Here is a 23,638-nt window from a genome sequence, read left to right on the forward strand (position 1 = left end):
TCGGGAGGGGGCTGCGACCCGCAGCGACCTGCGGACCCGCCCGCTCTCCGCCCGGGGGCTCGGACCTCCGCCCCTCCGGGTGCCCGGCCCTCAACCCTTCCGGGTGTCCGGCCGCCCCGGGGCTCGGAGTCGCGGGCTGCGCCACAGCGCCTGGAGGGAGGTGGGGCGGGGGCGGGACTCCGGTATGGCCACGGGGGAATCACACTCACCCGGTCTTTCCGAAGTGTCCCCCGAAGACCCCCGGCGGGCTGGGCTGGGGAGAGGGACTCCCGACCCTGCAGTTGCAGGAACGACCGCGGGCGAGCCAAGACGAGTCGAGTATCCGGGAGAGGCACGCTGGGGAAACCGAGGCGTCTCTTGGGGCGGACCAGAGGGGTCTGCCTTTTGGCCCCCAATTCTGCCTCCTTCTAGGCCCCGAGGACCACTGGTCCCTGCCCTCAAGTCTGGAAAGGGCTTCACCAGCCAGGAAGACTCTTCAATCAACAGAAGGGGTCTGCTCCTGCTTCTCACGCGTTGGGCAAAGCGCCTATCCCCAGAAAATGACTCCTGGTGCCACTGGAAGGCTGATTAACAAGTGGCATGAGCCCTACTGTTCAGATGAAAGGGGCTGGGGGGGAGCCACGCTGCAGAACCACCGCCACCTTCAGAACTACCAGCCTCCGCCCACAGCCACTCCTAGAAACAACTTGTAGCTCTGGCCTCATGGGCGGTGCAGCGTCCTTCCTGCCAGCTGGTCCTCTGAGCTGGGCAGGTGGTTAGAAGAGGTGGTCCTCATGGAGGACACCCCACGGGCACCTGGAGACAGATGCTACCTCCTGGCTAGGGGCAAAAGGCAGAGGTGAAGGGACTTGAGGCCCTGAGGTTTGGCGGTAACGTTAAGCCAGGGTGCAGTCCTGGAGGGGAGGAACACTTCAGGCCCTGTCAGCCCATCTGGATTATAAATCAGTCCGACAGCAGCTTTTGTTCTGGGTTAAAACTTGGCATCTGAAAAGTGGAGACCAGAAGAGTGGTGCAGATAACTGAGAAAAGCAGCCCAGTTTGGTTTCAGTAACAATCGGGTCTTTGCTGGTACACATAAAGGCCCCTTCTCCCTTGCTGGCCAAAGCCACGTTTCCCAGCTCTTTTCCACTAGGAAAAAGAAAAACGCTGTGGCCTTGGAGATGCTGCAGATGATGACAGTGGGGTGGGCAGGGAAGGCCTCCTGCTTCAGCTGACAAGGTGGGAGAAGAGGTGTCACCCTCGTGTTGATTAGAGACCCCTATCTATTCAATCGGGGGTTAAACTGAGACACAAGGGCCCTCACTTGTGTTCTGTGCTTTAGATTTTTGCAACTTGTCTTGATGTACATTTTCTTACTCCACCCTTTAAAAAGTAAATAATTTGGAAGGCTGAGACGGGAGGATCACTTGACCCCAGGAGTTCAAGACCAGCCAGAGCAAGATACTGAGACCCTGTCTGTACAAAAGAAATTATTTTTTTTTTTTGAGACAGAGTCTCACTCTGTCACCAAGGCTGGAGTGCAGTAGCACGATCTCGGCTCACTGCAACCTCCACCTCCTGGGTTCAGGAGCGATTCTCCTGCCTCAGCCTCCCAAGTAGCTGGGATTACAGGTGCCTGCCACACCCAGCTAATTTTTGTATTTTTAGTAGAGATGGTTTTCACCTTGTTGACCAGACATGTGCCACCATGCCCAGCTAATTTCTGTATTTTTAGTAGAGATGGGACTTCGCCGTGTTGGTCAGGCTGGTCTCAAACTCCTGACCTCAGGTGGTCAACCCGCTTAGGGCTCCCAAAGTGCTGAGATTACAGGGGTTAGCCACTACACCCAGCCCCAAATTAAAAAAAAAAAAAATAGCGGGGCATGGCCGTGTGCAGTGGCTCACATCTGTAATCCCAGCACTTTGGGAGGCCAAGGCGGGCGGATCACGAGGTCAGGAGATCAAGACCATCCTGGCTAACATGGTGAAACTCCGTCTGTACTAAAAATACAAAAAAATTAGCTGGGCATGGTGGCAGGTGCCTGTAGTCCCAGCTACTCGGGAGGCTGAGGCAGGAGAATGGCGTGAACCCTGGAGGCCGAGCTTGCAGCGAGCCGAGATTTCGCCACTGCACTCCTGCCTGGGCAACGGAGTGAGACTCCGTCTCAAAAACAAACAAAAAAACTAGAGGGGCGTGGTGTCATGCATCTGTAAGTCCCAGCTACTCAGGAGGCTGAGGTGGGAGGGTTGCTTGAGCCCAGGAGGTTGAGGCTGCAGTGAGCCGTGATTGTGCCACTGCACTCCAGGCTGCAGAGCGAGACCCTGCCTTGACAAAATAAAAAAATAAGTATTGTTACTCCCCTTTTGGAGATGAGTCAAAAAGATTAAACAACTAGCCCCAAGTCATGGAGATAAACAGGTCAGAATTTCTTTTTTAGAAATGGGGTCTTGCTCTGTTGCCCAGTCTGGAGTGCAGTGGCACAGTCATGGCTCAATGTAACCTCGGGCTCCTGGGCTCAAGCGGTCCTCCCACGTCAGCCTCCCAAGACTACAGGTGCATGCCATCACACACGGGACAGGGTCTCACTATATTGCTCAGACTGGAAAGGTCAGATTTTTTTTTTTTTTTTTTTTTTTTGAGACGGAGTCTTGCTCTGTCGCCCAGGCTGGAGTACTGTGGTGCGATTTCGGCTCACTGCAAGCTCCGCCTCCTGGGTTCACGCCATTCTCCTGCCTCAGCCTCCCGAGTAGCTGGGACTACAGGCGCCCGCCACCTCGCCCGGCTAGTTTTGTATTTTTTTTTTTTTAAGTAGAATGGGGTTTCACCGTGTTAGCCAGGATGGTCTCTATCTCCTGACCTCGTGATCCGCCCGTCTCGGCCTCCCAAAGTGCTGGGATTACAGGCTTGAGCCACCGTGCCCGGCCAAGGTCAGATTTTTAAATCAGGTCTTGGAATTCCCAATTCTGTGTTTCGACAGTCACCATCTATCCTGACAATGCTCCATTTCATGCTGTTTTTCCTCACCTTCAGTACTACTCCCCCATACCCCCACCTCTAGGTGTGAAGGTTGCCAGGTAGAGACCTGAGCTCGCTGGCTCTGACTCCAAGGTGGCCTCAGTGGAAAGTTTCAAAAGGCAACCGGTTTGGTTTCACTGGCAGGGCAGCAGCAGGCGTTTGGGTTCTGGAGGCCCAGGGATGTAGAAGCCTCCAGCTAATAGACTCCATGTGCTTATCCTCCCAAACAGTCAAAGAAGCTCCCAGCTCCCTCCCCCTTTCCACCTTCAGGCACCTCCTGCTGTATTCTGTCCATTCTGGCACTGGCCCTTTCTGTGGGGGTGGGCAGAGGATACAGTTTCCTGCATGGCTACTTGCTCATGATTCATACTTTTTTTTTTTTTTTTTTTTTTTTTTTTTTTTTTTTTTTTTTTCTGAGACGAGTCCTCGCTCTGTGCCCGGGCTGGAGTGCAGTGCCAGATCTCAGCTCACCGCAAGCTCCGCTTCCCGGGTTCCCACCCACATTCTCCTGCCCAGCTCGCCGATGTAAGCTGGACTACGGCGCCGCACGAGTCCAGAGCTAGTTTTTTTTGTATTTTTTTAGTAGAGACGGGTTTTTCACCATGTTAGCCAGGATGGTCTTCGGATCTCCTGACTTGTGATCGCCCCGTCTCGGCCTCCCAAAGTGCTGGGATTACAGGCTTGAGCCACCGTGCCCGGCCATGATTCATACTTCTAAATGAAAGTACAACTGACAGAATAAAAGAATTTCTGGGTCTTCAATTAAGACAAAAATTACTAATACATGTACTGGGGGTATGGGGAGGTGCATGTACCTGGCTAGTCTCCCTAGGGCCTAGCATATTCTATGGAAGGTATCCACGCTTTGGGACTCAGGCAGTGACAACTGCTTGTGGTCAAGGAAAGACTGAAATTTTGCTAAATGCCTCTCAAGGGTCTTCAGAGATCACCTAGCAGCTCAGGCCAGCCCCTAGAGACGACCTAGGAGTCTTTCCTGAAAAGCAAGTCCCCTTCCCCATCTCTTGATGTTGGTTGTGGGCCACACTGCCCTTCATTTGAGCTACTCGCCTGCCAGCTCTCCTGAGGCAGCCGGAGGGAGGCCCGGGGTGGATACTGGGTTCTCTGGTGAATGCTGCCTGGTGGATTTGCAAAGCAGCCAGGACTGCTGTCACCCCCCAGATGGGGAAGTGAGAAAGCTTGGGTCAGCTACCCTTCAAGGGTCTGAGCGCCTGGGGACCGAGGTGACTGGGGACATAGGCATAGGAAAAGAACTCTCCCTCCCTACTTCCTCCAAAGGAGAGTTATCAAAGCGGCCCACCTGGGACGCCTTTCCCTTCCCAGCCCCTCCCTGTCACCAGGACCAAAAGGAAGCAGGAAAACATCTGTCATCACAGCCCCGGATGCGGATTTTCCAGTGGCTCCTATCAGGATATCCCCCAGCCTTTTCCCAAGGGCTTAGGGATCTGGAAAAGTCAAAGATGTGGAGGGCAAATGGTCCTATTGCCAGTACCACTGTGAAAATCTGGACCTTGGGGAGGCTGAGTCTCCAACTGATCCCAGACTAGTTTTAGAAGATATGGCCAGCTCCCAGCCAGTCCCAGAGAGGGCCCATTACATACCCCAGGGGACAGCATACGCCCTTGGGCGACCTCACAGTGCACACCTCTGCTCGGGTTACAGCCAGGTCTCTGGAGGGACTGAGTTGTCACCGACACCTCCTCTCCCCTTGGTATCTATTTCTATCTTGGGGATGAGTATGTTTGGGGAGCAGGAGAGGAGGGGACACTGGATAAGAGCCAGGACTGGGGAGGAAGGCTCCAGTTATCAATGCTGCTGGACAGCTCAGCTCCTTCTCAGAGCCAGGTAGGGCCACCTTCACGAACTGGAAACTCCCGTTTAGCCTCTCAGGCCTCCCTACTTCCTCTTTGCCCTTGGCAGTAGGAACAAAGAAGGGAAATTTCAAAGGTGATTTCCAGGTTTCCAAAGAAAAGTGAATAGTTACAGACGAACTGTCAGTGCATGCCGTGTGGAGCAGGGCAGCCCCGAAGGCGGGTGAAGGAGGCTGGCTCACCAGAGTCCCTGCTCGCTCATTGGAGGATCTGAGGTTGACCTGATGCTGCCTGGGCTTCGGTGGTGCCCGGGCCATGGGGGCATGTGACACAGCCGGGAACAGAAACCAGAACTCTCACGGAGGTCACCTGGCATCTAAGTCACCCTGGTCGAGGGTTTCTTCCACCTCTCATTTGGCAAAGGCTGCTAGGCAGAAAGGCGTCCTGTGTGGTATCCAGTACTGTGCTGTGCGTGTGCCCGTGCCCCTGAATAGATGCCTCCAGCTCCTAGCATTCTGGGATGCAGTGAGTGAGGCAGCTGTCTGTCTGAAACAGCCCCAGAACTAGTGAACTCCACTTGGGGTCTGCACGTTGAGCCACTTGGCCTGAAAGTCCTTTATTCTGGGGGAATCTCTCTCCTAGTTAGCCTGCCCTCCCTATCCCTGTGCATGAAAGCCAAAGAGAGGGACGCATAAAAGCAGAAGAGTTGTACGCAGCCGCCATGGGAGTCAGCAAACAGCCAGGGGTGAGTTGAGGAGTGGACACAGTCCAGTGTGGCAGGGGCAGTCCTCTGCCACTGCCCAGCTACCTCTTGTGTCACCTGCAAAACCCCACCCAAATCCAGGAAGGGTCAGGAGGGGCCAGGGACTAAATGTGGATTCTCAGGGTTGGAGGAGTGGGCAAAATAGATCTCCAGCGGTATCCTGGAGCTCAAAGGGCCGCTCACTCCTCAAGGGGTTCAGGTCAAAACTACCTAGGACCCTATTAGGGATCAGGTCCCATGAACTCATCTGGGGCAAGTCGGAGGAAAAGCAAAAGCAGCATCTGGAAGTGGCTTCTGAACCGCCCCCACTCCTGAGGCTGAGGAGTTGATTTCAGAGCTCAGCACTAAATGGAATTAAGTGTAATTACAGCCCTGATCCACATCTCACTCTGTGCCACCTCCTCAGCAGGGGCGGGGAATGGGGAGTGGTCCCACACTGGGTCCAAACAAACGTCCCGTTCCTGGGTTTCTGACAGCTTTTAGGCCACAGTGGGCTGTTGGGAGCACTGCCCCTCCCCGGGGACTTGCAGACAGCCCTCTGCTACAGGCAGGGCCTGGGCCTGGGCCCCAGTGCTGTAACTGTCGAGCTGAGAACCCAGCGAAACACAGGCAGGAACATCAGGAGACTGGACGCTGGCATGAGCCCCCAGGACAGGGACTGAAAGAAGTGTTCTAAACCACTGATGCTGACTTTAATGTGCACAAAGAAACCTCACATTAGTGACAGGGAGAGAGAGGAAGGAGGGTGGGGAGGACTAAGTCCCAGGGAAACCAGAGCTATGGAGACAGAGGCCTTAGGGAAGAGGAGATGGCTGGGAGGGGGGCTGAGGGGTGGGCGAGGCAGAGAAGCCCATCCGTTGCTGAGAGGAGAGGGGTCGGGGTGGTGGCAGAGGCAGGTTCTTGCTTCATCAGGCTGGTCAGCATGTGGCCTCCTTTGGCCTTGATGCCTCGCTTCCTCCAGTTCCCTGAGCCTGTTCACTTCCTGCTGGAGCCGGGAGCCCTGGGCTGCCCTGGCCCTGCTCCTTTAGACTTCTTTCCAGGGGCTGAAGTACTGGGCCTGCAGCGAGGAGAAAAGCAGGCTATGAGGGCCTGGGCCCAGTGTTGCCTACTGCCCTGCAGCTCCCTGGGCTGGCGGTGTCCATTCAGCACCCGCTGCAGGCTCATGCCAGGGGCCGAGTAAGCAGGATGCCTGGGTTCACAGTCCTCGCGAGGACACAGCGGTCATCAGGCTACGTGACTCTATAAGTGGTCTGCCAGGGCCCCTCTGCCAGGCCCTGAATCACTTTTCCTCCTCGTGACAAGCACGCTGCTCCCACCAGAGGCTGGTGAGATCTAGTTCCTTGGGGAGTGAGGGTGAGGTTTGTTCTCTAGCCTTCTCAGAGACTTGGCGAAATCTGAGACCCAAACCACAGCCTGTGGCCCATGTGTCAGCCCTAAGTCAGAGGTTATGGGGTAAGGACGAGAGAGGAATCAAGAAGAGGCAGGCTAGGAGTGGAGGGACACTGGTGGTGGGGTGGGAGGTGGTCCTCACCAGGTCCTGTGCCCCTCCACACAGGACTGGGGGCTCAGGCAGGGAGACCCCGAGCTGGCCCAGCAGGGTGCTGCTTGGAGAGATGGGGCTGGAAGGGAGGGCACCAGCACAGGGGCTGAAGTTGGTTAGGTTGGAGGCTTGGGAGTCAGGCTGGCTCATGCCCTGATTCTGACATTCACACAAGCTGCCTGCATCATTGGGGTAAGCCATCGGCCCTCTCAGGGCCTCTGGTTAGTCTGCTCCTCTGTAAAATGGGCTCCTGGTAACACCTGCCTCATGGGGGTTGTGTGGGTTCTTAGAGAAACGGATCCTCATTCAAGAAACACGAGCTGTGAATATCACACCTACAAGCTCTGAGAAAACTCGGCGGGGGTAGGGGGTGTAGTGGAGAGGACCCAGGCAGCTTGGGAGCCTTCCTCCTAACATAGCAGGAGGCCAGCCTCAGGCCCACAGCACAAGTGGGCAGAAGGTGAACAGCTGGGGCCCCTTCCTGGCACTGCTCATGACAGACTGGCACTCTGGGTCCAGACTTTTCCCTCTCCAGGGCAACTTTTCTTTGCATTTCCTGAGGACTGCGCTTCTCTGTGTCCCCTTCCCTCCGCACCCACCCTGGGCACTTTTTTTTTTTTGAGATGGAGTCTCGCCCTGTCGCCCAGGCTGGGTTGCAATGGCACAATCTGGGCTCACTGCAACCTCTGCCTCCTGGGTTCAAGCGATTTCTCCCGCCTCAGCCTCCAGAGTAGCTGGGATTACAGGCACCCGCCACCACGCCCGGCTAATCTTTTGTATCTTTGGTAGAGACGGGTTTCACCATGTTGGCCAAGCTGGTCTCCTGACCTTGCGATCCTCCCGCCTCAGTCTCCCAAAGTGCTGGGGTTACAGGCGTGAGCCACCATGCCCAGCCTTTGACACTGGATTCTTGATAAGAATGATGAAGGCCCCTCAAGGCGTCCCCACCCTTCCCCCACATGCCCGCTCCACCCATGTCCCTGCCAGGAGCTCAGCAGCTGCAGCGAGGGTGGATGCGCTGGTGGCTCTGGCCAGCCCTGCCTGACCACTTCCTGCCCCTCCCCAGGTCTGGGGGCTGCAGGGGGCACCACCTGGGGCTGGCAGTGGGTCAGCAGCTCCTGCCAGCGGATGTAGGTCTGGGTAGCCAGGTCCTTGAGCATGGTGTGGTGCGTGGCCTGAGGGCTCTCCCGGATCTGCGCGCTGATGTGGCGATCCAACTGCATGCACAGCAGCTGCAGGTCGCCCTGCGGAGGCGGAGGGAGGCCGAGAGGCAAGTGTAGCATGAGCCAGGCACATCCAAAGCAGGGCAGGAGGAGAACAAATTCAGAGAAAGGACGGGGCACATTTGAATGATTGTTCAGGAGCTGAGCAGGAAAAGGAGAATGGGGCCAGCACAACTGCTAGGGCTTGGGTCAGTGTCCCTTGGGAATGGCTCGGCTGGTGGGGCACTGTCGGGAGGAAGAGGCCCTGGCTCTCCCAGGCTGGCTTCTCTCAGCCTCCCACTCTCTGCAGTTCCTAACAGTGGGCTGGGCATGGCCATCCCAGTCAACCCCACGCTGCTTGGGGGCGAAGACACAGCTGGGCACCCCCACCCCAACCCCGGCCCTTGGGAGACTCACCCACTGGTCTGGAGTGATGTCTCGGCAGTTGACAACCACCCCGGCCAGCATCAGAAGGCTGTGGCACAGGTAGCAGGCCTGGAGGGAGAGCACAGGGGGAGCTGCTGCTTCTCTAACTCCACCAGGGCAGCATGGCAGGCCAGGGCGGGGGCTCACTCCACCCCTAGGCGTTCAGCGACAGTTTCCAGGGAGGCATCTTCAAGGGGCCCTGGGTGAGCCAGGCTCTGGGCCCGCACTCACTTGAACCTGTGATTCCCTAGCAGGCACTCCCAGCCTGCCCTCTGATGAGGTGCCAACCTCCCTTCCTCTAGAAAATGGAGTCAGCCATCCAGAAACATACACTGTCCCCCAGCCTTGTGCTGGGGCAACAGAGGACACCTTCTGAGGAGAGGAGCCTATCCACTCTGACCTCTGCAGTCTCTGTTCCCTGGGCCACCCTTATCCATAGGTACTGAGGCCAGGGTGCCTCTGTGCAAACAGCAAAGGGATCCCCCTCTGGGGAGGATGTGGCCCATGGCTCCTGGACTCGGCTTACCCCTTGGCAGAATGCCACTGGCACCAACATGGGTGTAGCCTGCCTAGACAGTCTCCTTACTGACCCGCGGAGGCAGGTGGAGAGACGGGAGCCAATGGTTTTGGCTGAGTGTCTGCACACCTCGCCTCCATCCTCATTCCTGCCAACTGCACACTCTCAAGCAGTGAAAACAGGATGCAGGCCTGCTCCATCTGGCCTGAGAACAATCTGATCTTGAGGCACCCCCGGACTCTCTTAGTGCCCATTCGCTTATGGGCTACGTGCTTGCCATTTGGAGAAACCGAGTCATGGGGAGTGTCCCAGGGTGTGAGGCTCCAGGAGGGACATAGCCTGCTCTGGACTCCCAGCTGCTGCCCGCAGGCACGCCCTCCACTCAGAGGCCCCTGCCGCCTTGTCCTCTCAGCTCTCATGTCTAGGATCAGGAGGTGGCAAATGACCAGCCCCGCGGACAAGCAGGGGTGGGAGAGGTGAGCTCTAGAGATGCCGGCAGGTGACAATGGGCTGGAGCTCAGAACCAGCCCATGGCCCCTGTGCCCCGGCTTCCCCTGACCTTATCACCCTGCCCTCCCAGGGCGCCAGGCAGTGCCTCAGCAATGGCTATCGCTTCTTTGCACAGGCCCAGGAGTGGGCCTGGGCACGGTGGCTCACGCCTGTAATCCCAGCACTCTGGGAGGCCGAGGAGGTAGCCAGGTGTGGTGGCGGGCGCCTGTAGTCCCAGCTGCTCTGGAGGCTGAGGCAGGAGAATGGTGTGAACCCGGGAGGTGGAGCTTGCAGTGAGCCAAGATCGCACCACTGCACTCCAGCCTGGGCGACAGAGCGAGACCCCGTCTCAAAAAACAACAACAACAACAACAAAAAAACCAAATACCAGTGCAAAATCCTGAGGTCAAAGGCCACCTGGGGCTCCCACCAGCGGCACCCACTCTGCCTGGGACCCAGCCTGTTCAACACAACGGTGAAGGCCCACGGGGGGTCTGACTCCACAGGCTGACCACGTGGCCCTGCACATGGCAGGCAGCGAAGACATGGTGGGGGAAACTGAGGCATGCCTCCAGGAGAGCTGCCGTGGGGCGGGGAAGACCCAACCTCTCTGAAGCTTAGCTCCCTCTGCCTGCCGGGTCCCTGCAGCAGCCTGTGGATGCCCCAGTCACCTGACCCAGCTGGCCTGCTGGTGATGCACTGCTGGCTCCCTGAGCTCCCCTTCCCTCCAACCTGGCCTTGCCTTTGGGACTCTGTCCAGCCTTTGCAGTCCTGCAACAGCTCACCGTCCCTTGTCATAAAGCAAGTCTGGGCCTGCGTGCCAGACACTATACCTTGACTGAGACACGGCGACATGAGACACTCAGGCATTAGAGGGAGAAAGATACTTCAGGAGAGCAACCGTTTGGTCAAGAAATAACATACCTCTGCTTCTGCACAGACCAAAAGGAGAAAGGGCCCTTCTGGGGTTTTTGGGTATGGGGGAGTACAACTTAGAGCTTTCAGGAAGTGACTAAGCTAAAGTGAGCCTCAAAGGAACAGTAGGAGTTGAGGCAAAGATGGCCCTGTGCAGGCAGAGGAGAGCTGATGACAGACCCTGAGGGCGGTTCCAGAACCAGAGGCCGGTACAGGTGCATGGGAGTGGGGTGACCTGGGGGCAGAGTTGTGAGGACAGGCTGGGGGTGCCTGGGGGAGGCAGGTGAGAGAATGTGGCCACACTGGTGTGCTGGAATGTACTAGGTAGTAGGAAAACGAGTTCTCTCTGGGAGAAAGGATTACAGGGTATCCTTATCTTTTCTTTTTCCTTTTTTAAGATTATTTCTCTACAACGTGGATACTCATACGGTGAGAATACAATGAAAGTTGGTTTAAAACTTTTTTAAACAAGATACTGCCAACTGTAACTGACTGAGCCTAACTGGGTTTGGGGTGGGTGTGAGGCATGGGAGCGGGACTTGGCCGTGAAAAGAAGCTGAGACCCAGGCTGGGTGAGGTGGTTTATGCCCATAATCCCAGCACTCTGGGAAGCTGTGGTGCAGGAGTTGGAGACCAGCCTGGGCAACACAGCGAGACCCCGTCTCTACAAAAAACAAAACCAAAAAGTTATCCAGCATGGTCACCTGTAGTCCCAGCTACTTGGGAGGCTGAGGCGGGCGGATCACTTGAGCCTGGGAGGTTGAGGCTGTAGTGAGTTATAACTGTGCTACTGCACTCCAGCCTGGGCAATAGAGCAAGAACTGGTCTCAAAAAAAAAAAAAAGCTGAGGCCCCTCTCTGAGAGGGCAAGCGAATGATGAGAGGTGGCAGGGGATGCCAAAGACAACATCCAAAGGGTATCAGGGACATCACTGAGAATGGCTGGGGAAGGCACCCTGGGGTCTGCAGGGGAGACTGTGTGGGCCTGGGAGGGGCGAAAGGGGGCCTGTCCCTCTCAGACCTTTTAGTCGTCAACACTCCCAGCCCCGGATGGCGCAGCTCAGTGGCCCGCTCCACCCATGGGCTCGCAGGGGAGTCTCCCCGTACGGAGGAGGCCCGGCTGCAGAGCTTCCCCTCCTAGAAGGAGTTGTGGGGAGGGTCTGAGATCTGACGAATGCCCTGGAGGCGTATCAGGGAGGAAAAATCCGTCAGTGGACTTACCCCAGGCAGTGGAGAGTTACTGGTTTCACAACTTGTTTCTTATGCTGATTCCCATAATTGAATCTGCAGGGGGCAGGGAGGGGGGAGGGGAATCCCAGAAAAACTATTCCCAGTGTTTGGGTGGACAGTGAGTAAGAAACTGCAGTCCTAGAGAAAAGCCCTGTTAACCACATTAATATCAGCTGTGTTTTCCAAAGGGAAAAAGCTGAACCTGCCACACTGCCTGGAGGCTGGGTGCATGTCTTCCTTGCATTTGAGGGTGCTTCCTGGAAGGAAGACGTTGACCCAATTTAAGGAGCTTGGTGGCTGTGCAGATGCCCTCCCTTGGGACATTTCTGGGGGCCTGGCTGAAGCTGGGTTCCCAGTAGAGATTTTGAAAAGCAGCCTTCATTATTGGCATAGGAAGTGCCAACACTTCCATCTCCTCCCTGCATTTCCCCAGGACTCTTGGTCTCAGAGTTGCAAAGAGGTAAGAGAGAGTCTGATCCTGTCCAGACAACGGGCATGGTGTCCCCACCCTCCCACCAGGCCCCTCTCTCTGTGTGAAGGTCAGAGGAACAAAAGCTCAGCGGAAACTGGGGACTCTGTGGCCAGGAACAGGCAGACCCCGAGTCTCCCTATCTAAACCGCCAGCGGCTGTGGACACGCAAGTCGCCCAGCCCAGCTGGCTTGCTGGTGATGCACTGCTGGCTCCCTGAGCTCCCCTTCCCTCCAACCTGGCAGGGGCAGGCACGGGAGGGGTGCAGGGCAGGCAGGGGTAGGCCTGAGTGAGGGGGCCCTTCCCAGCAAGACAAGTAAGGGCCAGGTATGAGAGCTGCGTTTCCTGCTTCCTTCGCAGTGTGACCAATTCCTGAACTTAGCAAGCCTGCTCCTGTCCTGGCTGGCACTACAGAGGCACGGTTCATCTTCCCTTCCACGAGGCAGGGGAGAAAGGCTGCGCCAAGGCTGCAATCCCTGCCTTACCTGCTTCCTCTCCCTCTGGGAGCACAAGGTGGCCCTTCTACACGCCAGAGGGAGGCCCTTCCAGGTCTCTTAGAACTGCTTGGTGTGGTGGGGACTTCATTGTGGCCTCAGGGTTAGCCCTCCTTGGGTGCTGGGGGCTACACTCGCCCAGGCCTTAGGACCTTGTCTGAAGATGGGACCCAGCTCCTGCCCTACGGCACATCAGTTAGGCTGTGAAGCCCTGATGGGAAATGGGACCCGGGAAACCTCAGTCAACATCATGGGGAAAGGCAAAGTCTGAGGGCATGCCTGGACCCAATACTGACAAGAAAAGCCCGGCCCATCCCTGCCACCGCTGCCAGCAAGAGCCCGGCTCCCGTTTTCTGGGTCTTTCCCCAGAGTCTGGTGGGCTGGCTCTTCTCAGAAGTTCCACGCAGGAATGCCTCACTCCTGACTCTAAAGCCTTCAAGGGGGCCGTGCCCTCCCCCTGGGGAAGGAATGACAAGGCTGAGTGACGGCAGACAGCAGACTGGGACTGTCACCAGAGGAAGGGAGGTCAGCATCTCCAAGTTCTGGTCCAGCTAGTTCTGACCCCAGGCTCCCCCAGCCAAGACTCCCAAGTCAAGTAGGAGCCATTAGCAATGCTTTTGTCATAGACAAAAGGGAAAATGGGTGGACATTTCCCAGTAACTTCATCCTTTAGAAAATTCCCCTCTAGCCAATGCCAAGGGAGTGGGCTGTGGCCTGAGCTATTTACGCTGAAGGAGGGCAGGAAAGGAGGATGCAGAGGCTCTCCCAGGAAGCCACTCGCTCTGGCCAGAACATAAAACCTTTCTCCCCTCTCAGGTCATGACCAAGAATCCAGTCTTAACCCTGGGCAAGTCTCAAATCCAGCCCTCTCCTGGAGGCTGCCAGACTGGGTGGGGAAGGCAGACCTGTTTCTGACAGGAGGACCCTGAGGGACCAGGTCCAACCAGGCTCTGGGGCAGTCAGTGTGTGTGTGTTACGGGGAGAACCAAGGCTGACCCAGAAACACCTGCTGGGAAGGACAAAGATGGACCCAGAGGGCACGGCTCTCCCAGCCAGGTGCGGGGCCCAGGGGCTCACCCCCAGGTGTCCCTACCTCTCACTCAGGAAGCTGGCCCTGATGTCTGCTGGCGCTGGGATTCCGGCCTGGGGTCCCCTTGCTTTCTCCTTTCCATGTTCATGGACCCTGGGTGGTGGTAGCCTGGGAACATGCATTAATCCTAGCCTGGCTGGGCTGCTCTCAGCCCAATCTCAAGAGCCTAAAGTCCAGCCCAGCCCAGGAGAAGTATTCTGCCTTAGGTGTCATCACTGCCACACGAGTCCTCTCAGGACTTAGGTGCAAGCACACAGACTGAAGATCGACTCTAGAGCCAACGTAGTCTGGGAAAGGCTGAAGCTGCGCTGGTCTACCCTGGGCCCTTTCAGACCCGAGGCTGGGGCTGGGTCACAATCCTTTTTTCCCCTTTTTTGTTCAATTTAAACCTATATAGTACCTACCACTTTACTGCATCCTGATCCAGTAGGGCACGCAGACAGGGTCTGGGACCCCACCTTCAGCAGATGCGGAAACTGCGGCGTGGGGAGGTTCCCTGATGATCACGACCCTGTGTCCAGGAAGGGCAGGTCTGGCCCAAGAGCAGATGTCTGGGCTCTCAGCCTTCAGGAGGACAAGCTCCCCATGTGTGCGTGGGTGGTGGTGGGGTCTCTAAAGAGGATTCACACTGTGGACATCCTCCTTGGGAGACAGCGAGGGTCCACGGGCCTCCTACTGGGAGGACAGGGCGAGGCTGAGGCTATTCCCCCAGGGTGAAGGAGGAATGCCCTTTGCAGCCTGGGCCCCCGGGGCACAGTCTAGGTATCCACACAGGTTGGGCACAACAACAATGAATCATGAGTAATCCGAGGCAGGGCTACTCAGGCCCCAGGCCAAGAGCCTCAGTCTGAGGACAGAGCCAGAGCTTAGGCGACTGGTGTGTCCACTAGGACACCAGGCAAAAGGGGATGCATTTTTCTAGGTACATGCCTTCTGAGCCCCTGCAGGGTGGCACTGGCCACCAGGACGAGGCTGCCATGTCTTCCCTGTCCCATGAGCAAACCGCACAGCCTCTTCCCCTTGCCCAGGCAGCTTCCGCTCCAAGGTTGCACCCCCGACCCTTGGCTTTGGCAGACACTAAAGAAGGAAGCAGAGAGCGGTATCGAAAGCTCTGTTCCCAAAGGCAAGCCGACTTGGGAAGTGACTCTGACCAGGACAGGTCACCGGTCATAAGTCCTAGTGAGGAAGAAATGAAGACATATGACCGACCGCTAGGAAATGAGGCGGTGACCTAAGAACTCTTCCTAACCTAGGGTCCCAGAAGACACAGGGTCAAGAGGCCAGAGAGCAGACATCTTGGCTAGAGAGCAGACGTCACCGGTGGGTCCTGCCAGGCAAGACACCCAATCCTGTCAGTGAAAGTGCCTGCCAGGGCATGGGGTGGGGATGACCCAAACACGGCCCCCAAACGCGGAGCAGGGATGAGACCCATTTAGGGTGACGGGAGATGGGCTGGCAGCAGCTCAACAGGCAGGACTTCCAGCTCTGCTGCAGTGAATGGCCACTGAATGGAGTTTGCTTTCGGGCCCTGCTGGGCAGACAGGTGGGTGTCTCTTTCTAGGCTGCAGAGGACTCGGGGCAGAGCACGTGCCCACACCCTTCACGCCCTCAGAACAGGAGCTCTCGCCTGCACCTCCGGCTTCCCGGAGAGTGAGTTCAGAGATCTGAGTCTTCACAGCGGGGATCTCTTAAGTTCTATCCCTAGCTGGGGCCTGGGCCCTGAGCATCCCTGGCTCCTGCTCGTGGTACTGAGGACAGCGAGGGAATGTGGAGGCCATGGTGCATGGGGCTGGGGAGGGAAAGAGATGGAAGGCTGAGCGCTCCGGATTCCTGCAGACCCGCGGTGGGGAGGTTATCTCAGGGCATCTCCCCATTCCTCCGTCAGAGGCTGGTGGCAGGAGCCAAGGCACTGGAGGCAAGTCCTTGCTGGAGGTCGGAGGGCTCCCACCCAGTCCACCTTCCTCTCTGGCTTCCTGCTGGTGGGGGTCAGGGAGATGACAGGCAGGGACGGGCGGGGTCTTCCTGCTCCTCCAGCTAGGACCAGAGACCTTTACACCAGGGAGATCTGGACCAGAAAACCTAGCTCTGCAGACTGCCCAGAGAGGGACAAGATTCTCGGTGCCTGTGTGTAAGAGTTCACGCCTGTACACGTGTACATCAATGCACACGTGTCGGTGTGCGTGTGAGTGTGCAGGGTGCAGGAGGGGGTCACTGACACCAGCCAAGACATTGCATAACCACCCTGACAGAGCAATGGTTTTCCCATGGCTTCCCCTTCTTGCCTTTCACTTTTTCACTTACTGAATTGTCTCTGGGGTGTTGGCATGTCTGGCCAGAGCCTGGGACTGCCCTCCTTATACTTCCCAGCAACACCAGAGCACAAGGCCACTGCCCGTGACTGAACCACAGGGATGCTGTAAACGTCCAGGGGTCTGGTCCTTTCCCTTCCTTTGTAAGAGTGTCCCAGCCTCCTGTCCCCTACACTCAGACCAAACTGTTCCATGGTGGTGACTCCAGCTCTGACTCAAGGGGTGGACGTGAGTCCCAGGCTGGCCATTCACTGTATGTGAGCTTGCCATTGTGATTGGCTTAGAGATGGGCACTGGACCCAAACCAAACCAATGAGGCGCCACTCTGGTTACGGTTCGAAGGCGGGAGCTCTTTCTCGTCCAGGAAGAGTTAAAGGATGAGGAGACCCAGGTAGAGTGTCAGGTTTGAAGCTGATGAGTCACTTGCCTAGGGCTGCTGAGACAAGGCCGTTGAGCCTGGAGGAGGGGAGAGCCTGCCTGGGAAGGCGCCAAGGGCCAGAGCCTGGAGGAGGAGGGTGTGACACGGAGGTTTTCTGACACTGTTTAGGTCCCTCTAAGCCTGACGAACCGTCCCAGGGCTTTCCAGGATTTGTGTTTGTGTTTCCGTCACTAAAAAGTCCTGGCAAAGACAGGGAAGAAGGGACAGAAAAGGTGGTGCGCAGAGAGCACTTGAGAAGGCTGTGGTTATCCTGGCAGCTGTTCCTGCAGACTGAGGATGGCGTGTAAGGGACCTTCCCCACTGTGCCTGGCCCTCTTTGCTGCACAGCTGGGAGCCTCAAACACTGCAGCCTAAAACTCCTGGGCTCAAGCCATCCTCCCAAGTAGCTAGGACCATAGGCATGTGCCATTATGCCCTGTTAACACCACACCTGGCTCATTTTTTTGTTTGTTTGAGATGGAGTTTCGCTCGTTACCCAGGCTGGAGTGCAATGGCGTGATCTCGGCTCACTGCAACCTCTGCCTCCCAGGTTCAAGCAATTCTCCTGCCTCAGCCTCCCCAGTAGCTGGGATTACAGGCATGCACCACCATGCCCGGCTAATTTTGTATTTTTAGTAGAGACGGGGTTTCTCCACGTTGACGCTGGTCTCAAACTCCTGACCTCAGGTGATCCGCCTGCCTCGGCCTCTCAAAGTGCTGGGATTACAGGCAGGAGCCACCGCGCCCGGCTACCTGGCTCATTTAAAAAAAACACTTTTGCAGAGATAGGGTCTCGCTATGTTGTGCAGGGTGGTCTATGAACGCCTAGCTTCAGATGATCCTCCTGCCTCAGCCTCTAAAAGCACTGAAATTACAGGTATGAACCACTGTACCTGGACAGGGTGAGGCATTTCAGGGGGAGCCATGAGGGTTGTGGTTGAGGTGAGACTCTGGGTTGACCCTAAAAGGTAGCTGTTCAAGTATGTGAAGCAACATGTAAACAAGCCATGGCTTGAGCCATGCCTGCAGCAATCCAAGGACAGGAGAGACAGTCTGGGCTCCGCAGGAAGGAGGGACAGCAGGAGCTAAGACACGGTGCTGAGAACAGAGCGTTTCTGGGAGACCATCACCGCTTGGATTCAAACGTCGCACATAATGTGTGGCAGCAAAGCCGCGCACTGGGCCAGCTGGTGGAGGCTCTGGCTGGCAGTTTCATATGATGTGACAGGCACTAGAGTCTATTTTCCTAAGTTAGAACGAGAGGAAGATAATCCACAGGGTTGTCCAGGAAGAGTTAAAGGATGAGGAGACCCAGTTAGAGTGTGAGGCTGGAAGCTGGTGAGTCACTTGCCTAGGGAGAGAGGCCTCAAAGGGTCTCCACGAGGATGGAGCCTGGCTGGGGTGGGGCAGGGAGCAGGCCCCGGTGCTGCCAAGGCCCGGAGCAAAAGCTGGCTGAAGAATGCAAGCCTGCCTCCGCAGCTTAACTCTGTCACTTCAAGCCTGTTCATACACTTGTAAAGAAACCAGAATTTCTGGGACCCAAACAAAGCTAGCCTGAACCTGGGCCCTGCCTGGCCTTGGGATGCCCAGAGGTACTGGCCTGTCCCCACATCTGTCGAGGTCCCCCTCTCCTGGAGGGTCAGCTTCCCAGAGGCCATCTCTTTGAGGTTTATTTTAAAATATGTCTGATGTTCTGAACTTTGGAGGAAGTAAGACAGAACCAGCCACAGATTAGACAGGAGAGGAACTCACAAGTTCTGAATATCCATTTTCTGTTCCTCAAAACCAGTCCGTTTCCTCCCAACCCTCCTGACCTTGGCCTAACCAAGGTCCCCAGCCCAGTGGGGCAGTAAGAGACAGACAATTCCAGGTGGGAAGGCAGACCGCATGGGGGGAATGGGGAAAGAGCCTCCATGTGCCTTTCAGGGGTACAGAGGGTAAGTGGCCTGTGCCCAAGGGAACACATGTCCCATTGCTGGAGTTGAGCATGCCAGCAAGAGAGGGCAGAGGCAAGCACACAGCTGCCAGAGGGCAGTAGCCCCCTCGCTGCCCAGCCCTGCAGTGAGAGCCAGGCCTTTCTCCACCACAACCTCCCATTAAGGCGGCTCTTGGCAGGGTCACCCAGCACAGGGACAGACAACTGCAGTTGCAGCAGCAGGAGGGAAGCAGTAAAACTTGTTTCCCAACTCGATCAACACACGCGCCACACCACAAGGATATACAGGAGATGTGCACAGCACGCACTTATGCACAAACACACAGCAGAGGCCCCGCTCTCTGCAGAACATGAGCAGAGCTACTCAGAAATAGCCTGAGTGCAGTGGAGTCGGCACAGCTGGGCTGAGTTTATCCCAGAGCATCACCAAGCCCTGGAGCACACCCATCCTCCCCGCCCCTCGCCAACAACTCCATTCTGTACCAATGCCCTTGTCCAATAAACAAACCACCACACACCCCCAGGCCTCCGGAGCAGGAGCTGGGGACCATAAGTGTTGTGCACCTCGGGGAAGCTGACTAGAGCCACTTGCACTCAGTCGGGGGCCTTGATCTGGGTGGTGCCCCCCGCAGGGACCATCACAGGTGCAGAACCTACAGACTGCCCCTTAGCTGTTATCCACTGAGGACACCATCTTGCTGGAGCAGGACATGCCGGGGGCAGATGGGGAGATGAGACCAGGCTCCTGCTGCCTCGACTCTGCCCCAGCTCTGGGACCTCCCCCTCTGTGGTCCTTAGTTTTCTTTCCATGCAACGAAAAATACTTCACAACCTCACAGTCCCCAGATTTCACCAACCAGGCAAAAACTTCCATCCCACCATAAAGATCCTGGTACTAGATACCTCCCCAATCCCTGAGGGGAAAAACAGAATTACAAAACTTCATCAATAGAACATCAGTAGGCCGGGCACGGTGACTCACGCCTGTCATCCCAGCACTGTGGGAGGCCGAGGCAGGTGGATCACCTGAGGTCAGGAGTTTGAGACCAGCCTGGCCAACATGGTGAAACCCCGTCTCTACTAAAAATGCAAAAATTAGCTGGGTATGATGGTGGGCATCTGTAATCCCAGCTAATTGGAAGGCTGAGGCAGGAGGATCGCCTGAACCTGGGAGGTGGAGGTTGCAGTGAACCAAGATCGCAACATCGCACTCCAGCCTGGGTGACAGATCAAGCCTCTCTCTCTAAAAAATAAATAAATAAATAAATAAAGCATCAGTAGAGCAAAAAGAAAAGCAAGAAACAGTAAGTGTGGTAAGGAAAAGTATAACATGCAATAGCAGGTTTTAACACAGCCAAAATATCAATAATCTCGATGGTAGTGAATTGAGGCCCATTGAGATGGCTCACGTCTATAATCCCAGCACTTTGGGAGGCTGAGGTGGGAGGACTGCTTGAGCTCAGGAGTTTGAGACCAGCCTGAGCAACGTGGCGAAAGCCCGTCTCTATAAAAAAAAAATAAAAATTGGGCCGGGCGCAGTGGCTCACGCCTTTAATCCCAGCACTTTGGGAGGCCGAGACGGGCGGATCACGAGGTCAGGAGATGGAGACCATCCTGGCTAACACGATGAAACCCCGTCTCTACTAAAAATACAAAAAAATTAGCTGGGTGCGGTGGTGGGCACCTGTAGTCCCAGCTACTCGGGAGGCTGAGGCAGGAGAATGGCGTGAACCCAGGAGGTGGAGCTTGCAGTGAGCCGAGATCATACCACTGCACTCCAGCCTGGGCAACAGAGCGAGACTCCGTCTCAAAAAATAATAATAATAATAATAATAAAGTAAAAAATAAAAAATTAAAAAATTAAAAATGGGCCGGGCATGGTGGCTCACGCCTGTAATGCTAGCAGTTTGGGAGACTGAGGTGGGCAGATCACCTGAGGTCAGGAGTTCGAGACCAGCCTGGCAAACGTGGCAAAAACCCATCTCTACTAAAAATACAAAAATTAGCTGGGCATGGTGGCAGGTGCCTGTAATCTCAAATACTTGGGAGTCTCAGGCAGGAGAATCACTTGAACCTGGAAGGTGGAGGTTGCAGTGAGCCGAGATCTGGTCACTGCCCGCCAGCCTAGGCGACAGAGTGAGACTCCATCTCAATCAATCAATCGATATAAATAAATAAATAAATAAATAGCCCGGTGTGGTAGCACATGCCTGTCCCAGCTACTTGGGAGGCTGAGGTGGGAGGATCTATTGAGCCTGAGAAGGCGAGGCTGCTGTGAGCCCTGATGGTACCACTGTATTCCAGCCTGAGCAACAGAATGAGACAGGCCCTGTTTCAAAAAAAAAAAAAAAAAAAAAAGTGAATAGGCTATGACCTTCATGATCCTGAACCCTAAAGCTGGACAGAACACACCAGACAGCACCTGGCCAGATATGGCTTATACAAGTCAGCTACAAGGAAACAAACTGCCCCAAGAAGACCCTGGTTCTGGGTTGGTGGGCTCAGTTGGTAGCTTGGAGAGACAGTGGCAAACTGAGTCAAGTTACATAATATTTTTCTGCCTGCGGCCAGAAGGACAATCTCCCTTGCTGGCCTGGGAAGGCAATCAGGGCAAATCAGTATCCATGGGCCAAAGGGAGCACTTGGAGGCCGACTCTAAGTATTAAACTCTCCTGTGTTAACTCTCCTACAGGAAAACATCCTCTGCCACCTCTGTAGGCCAAAAAGGCCCCATGCCTCTCACATGGCTGTACCAGACCCCCAAGCATCACTCCGAACCAGATGTTCATTCTTCTCTGGGAATAAAGCCCAGCTCAAACCAGGCATGCACATGGCCAAAGATAACCCAAAGGGGCTCGGCTTTGTTTTCTTTATCCAGAAGCTCTTCAAAATGCTAAAAATGTTATCAGCTCACTAAGCGGGATAGTCCACAGAAGCTCTTATAGTCCGTATAAGCTCTGCCTGCTCAGCTGAGACTCTGTGGTCAAAGCCAGGACACACGGCCAGGGCAGGCATCTATGCGGCTGCTGACTCTCTCCAGTTCCTGACCCCCATGCACAGCTGCAGCAGGAGCTCATGGCTTCCTTTGCTGAAGTACCTGGTGCTTTCCCAGGCAGGACCTCACTAGCTTATAATTACAAACGATGTGCTGGGACTGGTTCTGCCACACGCAGGTAACACTTCTTTAGTCCAGGGCCTCCTGCAGGAGAAGGCCAGGCTATAAGCTCTTGTGGACTTAATGATACGAAGACCTTAAGAGACAAGGGGACCGGCCGGGCGCGGTGGCTCAAGCCTGTAATCCCAGCACTTTGGGAGGCCGAGACGGGCGGATCACGAGGTCAGGAGATCGAGACCATCCTGGCTAACACGGTGAAACCCTGTCTCTACTAAAAAATACAAAAAACTAGCCGGGCGAGGTGGCGGCGCCTGTAGTCCCAGCTACTCGGGAGGCTGAGGCAGGAGAATGGCGTGAACCTGGGAGGCGGAGCTTGCAGTGAGCTGAGATCCGGCTATTGCACTCCAGCCTGGGCGACAGAGCGAGACTCCATCTCAAAAAAAAAAGAGACAAGGGGACCACCACGCAGAGGCTGGTCAGGTGGCGTGCAGGAGGCAGCAGGTTTCTAGAATGGGGGCAGGAGAGCGAATGCCAGAAGAGAATGGAAGACAGGAGTTCAGAGAAGGACAAAGGAATGAAAACTAGATTCATTCATTTGTCCATCCGGTGCCAAACGTGGGACACGGTGCTGAGACGCCGGCTGTCTCACAGTCGAGCTGGACACGGGGCGAGCAAAGGGACAACTCTACTTGCCAAGGGGTCAGGGAGGAGAGAAAGTCGGGCCCTGGACACCAACAGTAGCTCTCCCAGCCTCTTCCCAGAGGGAAAGGCTGGGCCAAGGCCTGAGGCAGCGAGAGGAGGTGGGGAAGAAGCTGGGCAGGAGTGTTTATTTGCAGGGCTGGAGGAAGGCTGTGACCCAGCCGCACAGGGCAGGAAATCTCCCAGACAGGAGTGAGAGGGCCTGGGGGGGGATGGGCGGGAGTCAAAAGGCAGAGGCTCAGTTCAGCTGCCCCAAGGCTGGGAAAGCAGGCATTTCCTCCAGGCTGGGCCGCCTCAGGTCAACCTTACTCTGGCCTCAGTTTCCCCACTGCACTGAAGGGAAATGAAAAGGCAAAGACTTTGAGCTCTGGGCATGAAAGGCTCAGACCACCACTCCTTATAAAACAGGGTGGATGCCGCTGCTGCTGTTTTTGGCTGCTGAGTGGCCCATCTCACCTCTTTGAAGATGAAACATGCTGAGGCCTAATGAAGAGTCAGTCGGTTGGGGTGGGCGTGGAGCCCAGTCACCTGCCCCACCTGGCCCCTCCCAGTCAGAACAGCGCCCAGCCCAGGGGACAGAACCCAGCCCAGGGGCCTGTTTCACACTTCTGTGCCGGCGCATCCTCCTCTGCCCGGGGTTCCCTCACTCAGAGGCAGAGGTGTAGGGGAGCGCAGCAGAGGTGGTCTGAGGTGGTCTCGGGCTGCAGCGAAGGCCTTCTGAGAGCTGCCTGGGCCTCGCCTGCCCCTCCACTGCCCTGGACCAGTGCACACTACCCTTTTGGGGCTCTGCCGAGCTGCACAGTGCCTCCATGTTTTCAGGCCAAACAGGTCATTTCCAGTGTGGAGGCCGACCAGGGGGAGGCTTTCAAACCTCCTTTAGGTATGTGAGAATAGTCCTCTAAAGAAAAGGCATCCGGCCGGGCGCGGTGGCTCAAGCCTGTAATCCCAGCACTTTGGGAGGCCAAGACGGGCGGATCACAAGGTCAGGAGATTGAGACCATCCTGGCTAAGACGGTGAAACCCCGTCTCTACTAAAAAATATTAAAAAATAGCCGGATGAGGTGGCGGGCGCTTGTGGTCCCAGCTACTCGGGAGGCTGAGACAGGAGAATGGTGTAAACCCGAGAGGCGGAGCTTGCAGTGAGCTGAGATCCGGCCACTGCACTCCAGCCTGGGCGACAGAGTGAGACTCCGTCTCAAAAAA

General features: G+C 56.0%; 2 protein-coding genes across 14 annotated transcripts in view; both read right to left on the minus strand.

Annotated features, from left to right (window-relative positions):
* Window positions 1-777, minus strand: part of SEMA4C (semaphorin 4C) — an 11,078-nt gene extending 10,301 nt beyond the window's left edge. For both annotated transcript variants that reach the window (XM_017871827.1, XM_017871826.1), the window contains exon 1: window positions 210-777. The gene's annotated coding sequence lies outside the window, so the exon portion shown is untranslated. The remainder of the gene's footprint in view (window positions 1-209) is intronic.
* A 5,495-nt stretch (window positions 778-6,272) lies between these two features.
* The window catches only part of FAM178B (family with sequence similarity 178 member B), a 115,650-nt gene continuing 98,284 nt past the window's right edge, over window positions 6,273-23,638 (minus strand). For 10 of the 12 annotated variants that reach the window (XM_017871832.1, XM_017871831.1, XM_017871830.1 and 7 more), the window contains 3 exons: window positions 8,747-8,824; window positions 8,219-8,371; window positions 6,273-6,644 (listed from right to left, as the gene is read on the minus strand). In XM_017871832.1, coding sequence (XP_017727321.1) covers window positions 6,612-6,644; window positions 8,219-8,371; window positions 8,747-8,824 — 264 coding nt within the window. In that variant the 3' untranslated portion in view covers window positions 6,273-6,611. Of the gene's footprint in view, window positions 6,645-8,218; window positions 8,372-8,746; window positions 8,825-13,961; window positions 14,067-23,638 lie in introns of those variants that run through there. The other 2 variants (XR_001885535.1, XM_017871833.1) reach the window with 2 other exon arrangements.

This window comes from Rhinopithecus bieti, unplaced genomic scaffold, assembly GCF_001698545.2.
Source record: "Rhinopithecus bieti isolate Rb0 unplaced genomic scaffold, ASM169854v2 scaffold_6935, whole genome shotgun sequence".
Taxonomy (NCBI): domain Eukaryota; kingdom Metazoa; phylum Chordata; class Mammalia; order Primates; family Cercopithecidae; genus Rhinopithecus; species Rhinopithecus bieti.